Genomic DNA, 14,013 nt, shown 5'->3' with positions numbered 1-14,013 from the left:
GGCTTTTTCAGAATGGCAGTGCAAGATAACTCTAGAAGCTATAATATGAAAAGATTGGTAAAATGAACATTAAGCCAAACCTTAAATGGACACCTGCATCAGTAGAAAGGAATACAGAACTATTGCAAAAAGTGCTACGTTCATAGATAAGATGGTTATAGAATCTCACATAACACCTTGAATATTGAACAAGGATAATAATTCTCTCAGAAATAACTTCAAACAATGACCATCATCTCTTTAAGATTGAAGAGCAACCGGCATTCTAATAGTTAGTAGACATGCAATGCCTGCACGTGTTAATTTATTGCTCGGTCCACCTATAATTATAACGATCCTGTGTATAGACCAGAGATTCAGTATACTAATATCCTGACACTGCGTGCACATATCATACCATACCAATTACAAGATATAGCCATATAGGTGTGACATCCCATAGAATTGGGTTAATAAAGAGACGAAACGAGTTAAAATAGGGCATTTCCTAGCATAAAGTAGGTGCCAAAAACATTCCCTTGCCACCATCAGGAAGCAGTGAAGCACCATCAGATACGAATGCAGGGCAATAAGCAAATTAGGTAAACAATCAACATTGCCACCTCAGTCAACTAAGCCCTTATAGGTGCAGTATACAACGCAAAAATCTGATTCCAGCCCTCGTATCATGAAATGCTGTCTATACTACTTTACCATGTTGGTCCAAGGTTGGCTGCAAAGATAAACACTGCATTATAAAAACGATACCAATAAATGCAGCTACATGAGATTAAATTAAAAATTTGATGTTGTCACATATCTGAAAAACCTATAGAACAGGTAAAGCTCCGATGGACAAATTCTAACATTTAGAAATGAGAATTTGAATCCCATTGCATTACCCCGTGTTACTGAATTCACTTTCACCACACAAGTACACAACTAACTTGCATAATTGGAGTAAACCTCCAAAGAGATGCTTCCCTTACTGATTCTTACATATAAATGCTAAGATCTGAAGAACAGCAATCTGAACATTTAATGCATCATCTATTACAATGGGAACCAGCTTAACTATAATAACAATTGACAATGTCAGCTATTTGACAACATCGTCTCTTTATATCACAAGTTCTCATGGCACTATTGCTATATTTTCATATCTCCCACAAAAATACACATTAATTCAGAGCTAGGATTAAAGTTTTAGTTCTTTCATGTTGCTGAGAGGTCAGGGATCAACAAAGTAATTGTACCTACCCACATAAGTCAAACCTGCAAAGTTTTCAACTCTAGTTGTAGGACTTTTTCAGGACGGGGAATGGGAGGGGGAGGGTGAAGGGATCAGCTGTTCATCACATAAGAAAACACGCAAGGCAAAGATATCAGTCATTTTATGTAGAAACGAAAAGTACAGCAACAGACAACTTGTGATATAAAGAGACGATGTTAACACTACACAAGCAAAGAAATATAAAGAGAAGAGTTAGCCTGACAGGCAGTCCAGGTTGTTGCTGATAGATAATCAGCAAAGGGTCTCAAATTTGATCAATGCAGCAATCACAAAGGCATCTACTTTTGTTTAAGAAGAAGTTTTAACTATTATTTGTAGCAATATTATTGCTGCAAATTGACAGAAGAGTAAACTCTCAAACCACCAAATTACAGGCATTGCCTTCTAGAGAGATTTCCTAAACATCTGCAACTAAAAAGACACTAATATTCTATTCAGTCTTTCACATTTCTGCTTTCGTTCTTTCACGTGTAAAAAGTATTGAACGTCAACAGACGAGCAATACTCAAACAGATTTAACAATGATCCACAATCCACACATGAGAATCTCGTCATACAAGCAATTCCGAATTCTTATTCTTAATAGCATACTATTGAAACAAAATCTAACTGTTTTAAAAAGCACATTACACACACCAAAGAATAGGCTGACACTACCACAAATAAAAAATGATGAGTACCCAATTACCCATTCAACAAGTAACAACTTTCTATGGAATTGAACCAACTAATCTGGAAAGCATAGCATCATAAGGCATCATCAGGTTAATATATAAACAAGAAAAATGAAACAGAACATGTCTAAAAAATACTGAGTTTCTGACAAAGTAACATTTGGAAAACCTGTAAGCTGATTGCTAATATGTCAAAACAATTTTAACAATAGAGTAAACTAAGTCTATGTTAATCAAGACCACCTATTCTAAATTACCTCCACTCATTCATCACTCGTGCTACTACACCTGTGCTGCATCAGGGTAACCACACAATACCAATACTGACCATGGATTCAAGAATGACATAAAATTGACGCATGCAGTCATCATAAGCTCTCTCAACCTATTAATAAAGTACACAAGACTTGAAGCAACAGACACACTTTTTAGCTATTATGTAAGCACAAACTGCCACTTATAAGCTTTCAACATTGATTACATGCCACAGCAATACAGCATTGCAGAAGCGACTCACCAATTGAGAAATGCTATCAGCAAAAAATAGAAATTCTAAATTAATTTTCCAGTGCAGAAACATGCAATCAATCATGAAAAGGCAATCAGCATACAAAACACACAATGCAACTATTTAATACACAGCTCTTACAAGCATTTCCATGTGGTGAGATATAGTCTTGATGCTACATCATAGAATCGAGACATAAAAATACATCATAGAAGCAATATACGAAGAAAAAAAAGCAAGATACTTTACTAAAATTCATAAGAAATCATTCACAGAAATAATGGTCCGCTTGCTAAAGCATTAATGTGACAAGAAGCATAATATACTTCAAAATACACACATCTATCTAACTTCTAGTGTATCTTTCTCATTAATTATTCTTAAAGTGATAAGTCTTGTAGAGAAACAATAGCATATACTACTGCATGTTCTTAAGGAGGTCGGGAAACTAGCTGTAGCCATACACATCACTTTCAGGTTACAATTAAATTTACTAGAATTAATTAACGTCATTATGACTCCAAAGACCCAGTGAATTTAACAAAATACATTATTTAATCTTTATACAATATATATACAAGTGCCCAATTAATTACTTATGAATAAGCACACAGTATTCAGCACCAAAGAATTAGCAAAGGAAATTTCCCTCTCCTGATAAAAACTTCAAACACAACAACCTTCACAGTTCACATGGGTGATCGTCATGTCTTATGCATTCTTATTCAAACCCAAAAAGAATTACAAAAATAAGCAGCAATTACATGGAAAAAAGGAAAAAATAAAGAGTAATAAGCCTCATTCTAACCTTATGCCGCTCCAAAACTCTGAAGCTTTTCACAATGTGGAGTTGGCAGATTACGACTCCACTGACGGCGTTGCAGTTCAATGTGGCAATAGCGTCCCAGCAAGTTCTTATAGTCCTGTATAACATTTTCCTCAATATTTTCTCTAGCAGCACTTCCTAAAGGATAGCTTTGATCAAAGTCTGGTGACTTCACAAAGAATTCAACTCCATATTTCTCAGTCACTCTAGGAAATTGATAAGAATAGTTTCTTTGGAGAGAGTATTCAGGCTCTGAGAATGGCAGATATGCAAGCAACAAGATCAACAAGAATGGCACCAATTGTAAGAACACCATGAGATTAGGCCCTCCACCATTACCCTCTGCCCTTTGCGGAGTGCCCATTCCCCTAGTCCTATAGACATGAGATGTATGGAACATGTTTGTCTGACCAAAAAAGGCCCTAAATATTTCATCAGGGTCAAACTCATCATCAAAAAAGTCATTATTAGCCCTTCGCCTACGCCTTCGAACATTATGATGTTGATTATACTCAAAATCATCAACCAAACCAGTCTGATCATACTGCCTCCTCGAATCCTCCTCACTCAAGCACTTAAAAGCCTTGCAAACCTTCTTAAACGCCTCCTCTGCACCTGGAGCTTTATTCTTATCGGGGTGAACCTTCAAAGACAATTTCCTATAAGCCTTTCTAATCTCCTCTACAGAACATGTTTTTTCTACCCCAAGTACCGCGTAATAATCCATATTCTTGGTAACCTCCTTAATCAATTTCACATGTTCTTCCGTATAATTCCGCTCCCCATTAGAACCCTCACCAGATTTAGCTCCCGATGAAACCCCGGTTTCACTCTTATCAACATGACTACCATTCTCAGAAGGGCCAGAAGCGGAGGAATCCATCTTTTCACACGCCGCAATCAAATCATCAAGAGACAAAGCGCTATTAAGCCGCTGCGCAATTCTAATGAATTTAAGAGCACGATCCTTTTTACCAGATGCAATAGCTTCTTTAGCAATACCAATACACTTTAAAGCCTCATCCTTGTTACCATCCATGACTTCCACCACTACTAATACCAACCTAACTCAATCAATCAATCAAACAAAACCCTAGAATTCAAAATTCAGAACCCTGAAAAAACCCAATCAAAAATTCGAAATTGGGTTCAGGGTAAATTCTACAGCTGCGATCGAAAGATTAAAAGCAGATCTAACTATGTATCAATTCCGATCAAGTTGACCTAAAATTTGCAAAAAAATCGAAATGAAATTAGGGGTTTGAAGTTGATAATCAAGTAATCATACAAAACTGAAATAATTTGGAATAATCAGAAAATTAGGTGTGATTAATCAGAAATTTAGAGCTGCAGATCCAAACAATAGAAATTAGAGAGCAAATTGAGTTACCTTATAGACGAGGCCATGAAATCGAACGCAGATGTGTGTTGGTGTTGGTAAGAGGAGAGAGAGTCTGGAAGATGGAAGATGGAAGATGGGAGATGAGGAATAGTATAAATTGCGAGTGCAAGATTACAAGTCTCGCAACGAAGCCAAATATCTATGCATATTTTTTTAAGATTAGAGAAAAGGAATTTAGAGAACTATTAAATATTTCGAGTTGGCAAAATCGTAAATAAATCAATAAATTATTACTCTAACCTCCTTAAATTGAATTTTTATTTTATAAAAAACCGACATGTGTATAATTTTAGGCAAAGATGATGTCAACATGTTTTGTTTTAATATTAGTTAATAGATTTGCCTTAGAATTCACAAATAATAATATTTTTATTATGTTGAGTTGTAAAGCCTACAATAGCCGAGGAGTTAATGTTAGTTCACGGCAGAACCCTGAGCACCGAAGCAACGAAGTATGTTTCTTCATGTGGAAGGGTAACAACGAGCGACGGCAGCAACAATAACGACGTATGAAGCTGCCGGTGAAGGTTAATGATGAAGCCTTGTAAGTAACCGGAAACCTAGTATTTGCAAAAATTACAGCCAAATTACCAAATTGGTATAAAAAAAGAGCAGTATTTACCACATTGGTATATAAAAATGTTTTAACCACTTTAAGGTATTTAAAAAAGAAAACTTTGACAATTGGGCCTATTTTTGTAGTTGGGTTACATTATATGCAGTGCGTGAGTTACACTTATCATTTTTTTTTCCAGTTTATACTAATTTCATTTCTAGCCTTTTCATCTTGTATTCAGTTGTATTTACCTTAAGGATAATGCAAGTTCAAAAGTTCATTGCCATAGCAGACTAGCAGTACAAACAATCAAATTCATAAAGGACCCTATAATTATTGCACATTACTTCAAGGAAACCAAAGATATGTTGATTTGTCAATTTTATTTTTGTAGGAATATGTATAGGGATTTCATAATTTATTTAAATACAATGAATATTTAGGGTTTATGTTGGCTTTTATAATTTTGATTGCACTTTTATTTGATATATTTGATGCAATTCGTGCAATTGGTGTATTTATAATGTAGATTTAAAAAAAAATTAATTAGGGTTTTCATATTAATCGCAAATTTATGGATGATTCATTTAGCTAATCAAATTATGTTAATATGGGTGCAAGGAAAAAATTAACCCCTAAGAAAAAGAAAAGGTTAGAGGAATCCTCTAACCTTATGCCAATAGTTAGCACCCAAAACCTACAATTTGATCAAAAGTTTTTTTTACTAGCCAAGTGACTCCACTCAACAAGAAGACCTCATAGACCAATCATATTCTGATCTCATATGGCCAAATAATTCTACTCCTGCCCCGCTGTTTGAGCCAATTACCATGGCTTCTGCATCTGATATTGGTTTTTTAAATTACGGGACTAATGAAGATCAACAAAAATCAAGTGAGTATGACACTGATGATGCAGCAGAGGATGAAAGCTATAAGATTGATCCAACCGAAGTGTTTGACGGTGAAGAAGCTATTGAATATGAAGGAAAAAAAGGCAAGGGGAGAAAAAGAGTCACTACAAGTGGTGATAGGGGAAGAGTCAAGGGTAAGAAAAAGATGTTAGAAGAAGAGAATCAGCATGCATATGATGGTGAATCTGAAAACTCATTAGACTTAAATGACACTATGAGAGAAGAGTTGGGGTATGATGACGAAGAACTCCTTCAGTTTAGAATGGAAAATTTAAACAGAAGGAGAACACAAAGACTACCTCATAATCAAAGTAAGGGAGAACCACATAATGTCTTTACCACTGAGGGGGGGCGGGACGATCAACTAAATCAAGTGCAAAATGTAAGGGAAGCAGAAGAAGTCACGAGAGGGACTTGTTCTAAGAAATGGCCAGCATATTGGACCACATTTAAGGGAGGATATGAATCTGACCAGAGAGATTCAGATGATGAAGGGCCATTAAATTCAGATGAAGCAGAGGAAAATGAAAATGTTGAGGTTGTTATAAGGAAGAAAAAAAAAAGAGTGCAATATCCTTCATTTAATGAGAGGGTTGACATGGGACATGTACAGCTATTTGTGGGCTTGAAATTTACATCGCTTAAGGTGTTTAAACAAGATGTACTTTTGTTCAAAAAAAAAAAAAAACAAGATGTACTTGCATATTCAATCCAGCAACACAAGGATCTAATTTATTTGAAGAATGATAAGAAACAAATCCATTTAGGGTGTGCTCATTGTAATTGGGAACTAACATCTGGTCTTGACATTGAGGATCACAATGCTTGGCAAGTCAAGTCGTTACAACCTGTTCATTCATGTGTAAGAACTTATGAGAACCGGTTGATTACAGAAAATTGGCTTGTGAGTGAGTACTTGGACAAAATTTTAAGAAATCCAAGATTGAAACCAATCGAGATAAAACAAGACATGAAGGACAGATATGAGATCATCTTAAGTGATAGAAAGTGTCAAAGGGCCAAAGAAAAGGCTTTAAATGCTGTGAAAAGTCTTATGCAGAAACAATATGGAATACTAAAGCCTTACTTGTGCGAGTTAGTGAAATCAAACCTTGGAACCACATGCGTGTTAAACACACTTGCAAATGAAGATGGACAGCCAAGGCAATTCCAAAGGTTTTATGTATGCTTTGATGCTCTAAAGAGAAGTTTTAAAGAAACATGTAGACCAATTATAGGGTTGGATGGATGTTTTTTAAAGCACGCTTGTGGGGGGCAACTCCTATGTACTGTGGGTAGAGATGGAAAATAATCATATGTTTCCAATAGCTTGGGCTGTGGTGGAGAGAGAGAAAAAGAGCTCATGGGATTGGTTCTTGAATTTGCTTAATGAAGATTTACAGATAGGAGATAGAGAAGGGTAGACAGTGGTTTCAGATTAACAAAAGGCAAGTTTGTATTTATAGTAATTTTTTTACAATTTCAAAATTTAAGTCTTTAAACTTAAAGTAATGTGTATTTATTTTTTTGTACCAGCGACTAGTTCTAGCAATACATGCATTGTGGCCTGAAGTTGAAATAGACAATGTGCAAGACATATATTTACTAATTGGAGTAAGAAACATAAAGGCAAGGTGTTTGAGAAGCAATTTTGGAAGTGTGTTAAGGCAACGAGTGATTGTGAATATGCAATAGCAGTGGCCAAACTAAAAGAGTTATCACAGAAAGCATATGAGGATTTCATTTCCAGAGATCCCAATACCTTTTGTAAGTCAAAGTTTAAATTATGGTCTGCTTGTGATGTTGTTGATAACAATATGGCTGAAACTTTCAATAGTTTCATCCTTCTTGCAAGATATAAGGCCATAGTTTCCATGCTAGAAGATATAAGGCTAGCTTTGATGGAAAGAATGAGATAAAAGAAGAAGTTAGAAGGGAAATTTGTGGCTGGTGTGTCCCCAAGGATTAGTTTGAAACTAGAAGAGGCTTAAAATGAACAAGCTAAATGTGAGTGCAAGTGGAATGGGGAAGACTCTCAAACTGGGTTTGAGGTTCATTTGAATGGGGTTGGCCATGCTGTTGATATTGAGAAAAGAACTTGCTCTTGTAGAGGATGGGATTTGACAGGGGTTCCTTGTTGTCACGGCATGAGTGCCCTCTTGTATATGAAACACCAACCTAAAAGGTTCTTGGCTCATTGGTATACCATTGATACATACAAAAAGACATATTCTGTTTTGCTAAAACCAGTTCTAGGATTTACATTCTGGAACCATGAAGGGGAAGGGATGGTTTTACCACCTAACATTGTAAAAGCTAAAGCAGGTAGGAGGAAAACAGCAAGGAGAAGGGGTGTAGATGAACCTCCAAAAAATAATGTGAAATACATTAGAAATGGAATACCAACTAAGTGTAGTAATTGTGGATCCGAGGGTCATGACAAAAGGAAATGCTCTCAACCTGTGCAACCCACACCTCAAGTGAGTTTCATAACAACTTGTTTAATGTTTTGGTTAATTCAATCATTAATTGTGTCGTCTACTAACTTTTTTTTATTTTTTATTTTTTTTATTATAAGCCTTTACAACAGGTTTTCGAAGGAGGCTTAGAAAAGAAGAGAGGAAGACCTAAGGGTAGTATGAATAAGTAGGACGAAATAACGTACCTACACCTGCTGAATATTTGCAACAACTTAGGCCTTCAAAGAAATCAACAAATATTGATCCTTCCGTTCCAACGAGCTCTACAACTTGGCTAGAGAGAACTGTAGGGGAAAAGGGAGGAATGAACAAGGGAGGAGGCAAAGAAAAAGAGTAAAAGCAACACAACGTCGGTTGGTGTTGGCGTCACATATGGTGATCAAGGTGAAATATATATGCATTAGTGCACCAAACTATGATCAAGACCAAAGACCTCTAATGCACGTGGAGCTCAACAACTCAAATTAGATCTATTAGAGCATTAACAAGTTCTTTTGAGATATTGGAGTATTAATAACTAATTTGGGCTATTGTAGTGTAACTGTATGAACAATTACTTTCAGCTATTGGAGTATTAATATTTCAACCTTTTGGACAACATTTAGCCAAAAATATTTCAAAACCAATACCTTCATTCACATATCAGTAAAGAGAGTACTAAAAATTAAATTGCTCACTTAACAATTTAAAAAGAAGTAACTGATCAATTGAGTAGTTTTCATACGAAGTAGAAACAAATTAAATTCACCAAAATTTAATTAAAGAGGTCTTACATGAAAATGGAATCTTACATGGAGTACCTCTTTATCTTATCCCTGAAAGATACAAGTTGAAATCCCATAGTAAAATCCCTCAGATCAACAATCTTCTCTCCTATTGAATTATATTCTCCCCTTAGGTCCAGTACATTGTATCTTCAATTAGTTAATTGAAAAGGGAAAACAAATCCCATTAATCTTACCCAAAAATTGCAGATCTACAAAACTATCATGCATGAACCATCAATTAGATCTACATGCTCCAATTGTAAATCTTTGGCCAGAAATTAGTGGCTACCGATCAATCTGACTAACAACATAAGTGACGAAGATAAACATGAAATTGAGCTGTTAAATAAAGAAATGAGAACAAAATTAAGATTTCAGTTACTTTTATTTCGTATGGAAGATGGTGAAAGGATGAGAAGGAAACAAAAGGTAGTTGGGACTTTACAGTCTTGAAGACAGAGAAATGAAAATGTAATTACGAGTAATTAAGTTAATAAATACTATATCCCAAACACATATAATCAAGTGTAACTCACGCACTGCATATAATGTAACCCAACTACAAAAATAGGCCCAATTGTCAAAGTTTTCTTTTTTAAGTACCTTAAAGTGGTTAAAACATTTTTATATACCAATGTGGTAAATACTGCTCTTTTTTAATACCAATTTGGTAATTTGGCCCAAAAATTACTTCGTAGTAAAATTCTAAATTCCTTGTCGATTTTGCGGAAAATTACTAAATTTACTGTCATTTTTGTAATTTTTGGTGTTGGTTTTTCGATTTGAATGTGGTATGAACTCACTACTCCCAAACTCATTAATGAATCAATTGCATTATTTTGTTAATGATAATTACAGCTGTCACATCCACACCACCAAAAATTGAGCAATTAAACATTACTTCCACCACTACCAAATCAATATTGACATAGTTTCTAAATTTGCTGACATATGTTCGAATTTCAATTCAACAGCATAAAAGGAAGTGCTTACATGAATTCAATGATTAATCTGATTATCTCCCCTTCTTCAATGGTCTTCAAATGTCGTCGAACACCTCGCTATCTCTATTGCTTTCCCAAACGTCCTTGAATTCATTTGATTTTTGAATATCCACTAGAAAATTGAATATCGACACCAGGAGCACCTGATTCGCAATGGTCGCCAGTAAATTGTATTGAAAACTCAAATCGCTTCCTCTAAACTCCGAGAACAAACCCTTACATGAATTTGAAACCATAACGTTAACACCCCTTTACAACCCGTTTCCACACATAACCCATTACAAACAATTATGTCCTTACTAAAGCCACCAAAAATTACCAGCGTGCCCTTTAAGTAACAATTCATGTTACTCAAATTGAGTAACTTGGATTCACTCGTAATTTTGTATCTAGTAGTCAGTCTATAATAACTCAAACCAAAAGCGCTACATGTCACATTTTTCTCTTAAATGTAGCTCTTAAGGCTATGGATAAGCATATACAATAACTTTCCTTATTTGATATTAATTTAGAAATGCATGACAAAATCACGTGCAAATTAGTGTAATTAGTGTATATATTCATTTTTTTCCATATTTAGCTCCTTATATGTAGCCCTAAGGGCTATGCATAGCATTTTCCATTTTGTAAAACACTAGATTTGGCCCTAGTGATGCCCGAGTTCTTAATTGAACTTTTTGATAAACTTTAAGAATGTCAAATCTTAACAATTATGAAATATCTTTGATGCAAATCATATTTTACAGTAGATGTATGATCGTGGGAAGTAGATCGTAGGGGCTACTACCCTTAATCAAATTAGAAATTTATAACCTAAACTTACACTAAGCTAGTGGGAAGTAAAGGGTCGATCCGCAAGAAAATGGAGTTTTGCTCAATAAAAGTGCAATTAAGAACCTATTGCAAGTAACAATTGGGTGATTTTGAAAGTTTTTATGTTTTTCAATGATCAAAATTACAACTATCGAAGATAGAAAACCAGCAAATTAAGAAAACTTAATCTAGAAATGCTGAAATAAGGAAGTCAAACTAGGATTTAGAGAAATTGATCAAAACATTAGGGAGAGGGGTTTCTAATCATGATCAAACTAGACTACAATGACAATCAACATGGATTCATGCCAAGGAATACAAATCCTACTCAAGTAATTCATTCCCATGCAATTACTCAAGCTAATTGATGAAATAAATCAGACCTAAAATAGATCATTCTAATGCATCTAATTTAGAATTCAAACATTGGAATTAAAGGTGAAGATCAATTACTCCTAGCAATTCAAGCACAAAATCATCAACTCAAGGCTAAATCCAATCAATCATCAACATAATCCTAATTAATCATGATCTTCACCCCTTTCCCTAGCTAGAAAACTAAGCTAGAGAAGAGAAATTAACCATCGCAACTACATTAAGCATGTATTCAATCTTAACAAAGCTAAACATGATTCAAATTCAAAGGTAAAGCAATCAATCAAGTAAAATCAATGAAATAGATGGAAATCAAACACTATTAAACCAAGTAAATTAAACCAAAAGGAAAGAGCAAAGAGAATACTACTATGAAGCTTGATTGATGAAGGAAACTTGCAATACTAGCATTGGATTGAAGAAAACTTGAAGGAATCTTTATTACAATGATGAAACTTGAAGATTAAGCCAATTTCTCTCTTTAAAATACTAGAGTTTCTCTCTCTACAAAGTTCTAATTAATATTGGAAAATAAGATAATAATAAAATTCAAGAAGAAATCTATTTATAGTGCTTAAAGAATATGGAAATAACGACCTAAGGAGAGCCCTCTCCAAGCCATGCCGCGCCCTCTCCAAGATTGGTACGGAATCATCACACGAATGGAGCCGCGCCCACGGGTGATAGGTGGAAACGCCTCTCTAGTTGGGGAGAGGCTGCGGCTGGGAAAATAGGGGAAAATGATCCTCGAAGGGTAGCGCTTGCGGCTAACTAGGGAGAGCCCGCGGCTAACCTTCTACAGTTTCAACCAAGGGGATCCTAAACACCCTGTCCACGCCCGCGTCTTCAGCACTCGCGCCCGCGGCTCTTTCTAGAGCAACGCACCCTCTCCTTTGAGCATCTCCTTATTTTCCTTAGCCACAATTGCTCTTTAAGCTTCATCTATAAGTGCCAAAATCCTACAAAAATAACAAATAAAAGATAGAAACACCGAAAGGGATAAAAGAAGAGGAAAAACACGAGAAAAAACAAAAGTAACAACAAAAAAGGTAAAAACGACTTGAGAAGGCTCAAACAAAAGACAAATGAGGGAAAATCCTTAGTGAAAAAAGATGAAATAGTGGCATAAATGCCACTCATCAAAATCCCCCACACTTGCCTTTTGGTTGTCCTTAAGCAAAACCAAGAGAAAAGAGGAAAATCAAACACTACAAAGACTAACACAACATGGCAAGGCTTAGAGAAACCAATCAAAACTTGGAGTTTGGACTCAAAAGAAAAGAAAAGCGCCAAAGAATGCTCACGTTTCTCAACCAAACGAGGGAAAACACGTTCTAAGAGGCTCATGGTTGAAAGAGACAAACCTAAGCTAAGCATAGAGAACTAATGATTTCATTCTCCGCCTAGCCCCATCCAAAACGGTTCGCGTTCTCCCTACTAGCTTCAAATCACCCCCTAGTTAGCTCCTTATGATTCCATGAAGGAACCGAAAAAAGATACATTTTGTGGAAACATAAGGTCATCCCGACATCTGAACTATGCATACTTTCTCCATACGATTGAAATCCATCTCCCTCCACCTGTCTTTGACCTCACCCCTCTAAAATGGAAGGGTCTTTACTAGGGTTATAATGTCATGGACAAAGGTAAAGGTGGGGAAATAATTTGAAAATTTGGAGGCAATTCCTAAGTGAAGCAAAAGAGTGGCCATCTCTCAAAAACATACTTAAGAAAACTACCAAATCTCAAACAAACAACCTTCAATAGAAATTTCATAACATTACTACATTTGTTCAAGGGTAAAGAACTTCAAATATTTTTTTCCTTTTTGTATATTTTTCATTGGAAAAATACACTTTAATAGTCCCAACTATTGTCGATTTACCTACAATAATCCCAACTAAGGTTTATTTTTTAATAATCCTAACTATGCACCCGGTTTTCCTAGAGCAGACCCAGCCGGTCATCAACCTAATATAACAGGTTGCTTTGACACGTGGCATCACGTAAGTGGTTCAAAAAAATTAAAAATTAAAAATTAAAAAACTGAAGAAAAAAAACCCTCTCCTCCCTACCAGCCACCCCTATCCCCCTAGCCCAACCAGATTCCACTACCACCTCGTCGGGAACCTCCCCTACCTCTTCCACTCCACCAAAAACAACCACTTCGCTCGCGAAACCACCCCAACCTCCTTCCTTATCCTCTTTTCTGCCTAGATCCGCTAGCAAAACTCCCCAACTAAGGTTTTTCGATTTTTCGGCGAGGGAGGGAAAGGAGGGGTGGTTATTGGAGGTCGAATTGCTCACCTATTGTGACTGGTGGCTTTGGGAGTTGGGAGGGTCGTCGCTGCGGTGTGGGTCTGCGGGAGGAGCAATAGTTGTTGTGTCGGTGGCTGGTGGTTTTGGGGGTTAAGAGGCCTAT

At 35.9% G+C, this 14,013-nt stretch overlaps 1 protein-coding gene across 2 annotated transcripts; it reads right to left on the bottom strand.

The window, feature by feature from the left end:
* Nucleotides 1-182: 182 nt before the first annotated feature.
* On the bottom strand, nt 183-4,825 carry LOC145583106 (chaperone protein dnaJ 49-like). Of its 2 annotated transcripts, none has more exons than XM_081640258.1 (3): nt 4,672-4,825; nt 3,264-4,505; nt 183-712 (listed from the first exon to the last, which is right to left on the bottom strand). In XM_081640258.1, exon 2 carries the CDS (start codon nt 4,318-4,320, stop codon nt 3,265-3,267), a length of 1,056 nt encoding a protein of 351 aa, XP_081496384.1. In that variant the 5' UTR covers nt 4,321-4,505; nt 4,672-4,825; the 3' UTR covers nt 183-712; nt 3,264. The 2 variants fall into 2 exon arrangements, with proteins under 2 accessions (XP_081496384.1, XP_081496383.1); XM_081640257.1 differs by having other exon boundaries at nt 3,264-4,345; nt 4,672-4,751.
* Between the last annotated feature and the right edge of the window lie 9,188 nt (nt 4,826-14,013).

This window comes from Chenopodium album, chromosome 15, assembly GCF_948465745.1.
Source record: "Chenopodium album chromosome 15, dcCheAlbu1.1, whole genome shotgun sequence".
Lineage (NCBI taxonomy): Eukaryota > Viridiplantae > Streptophyta > Magnoliopsida > Caryophyllales > Amaranthaceae > Chenopodium > Chenopodium album.
This window is presented reverse-complemented; position numbering and strand designations above follow the sequence as displayed.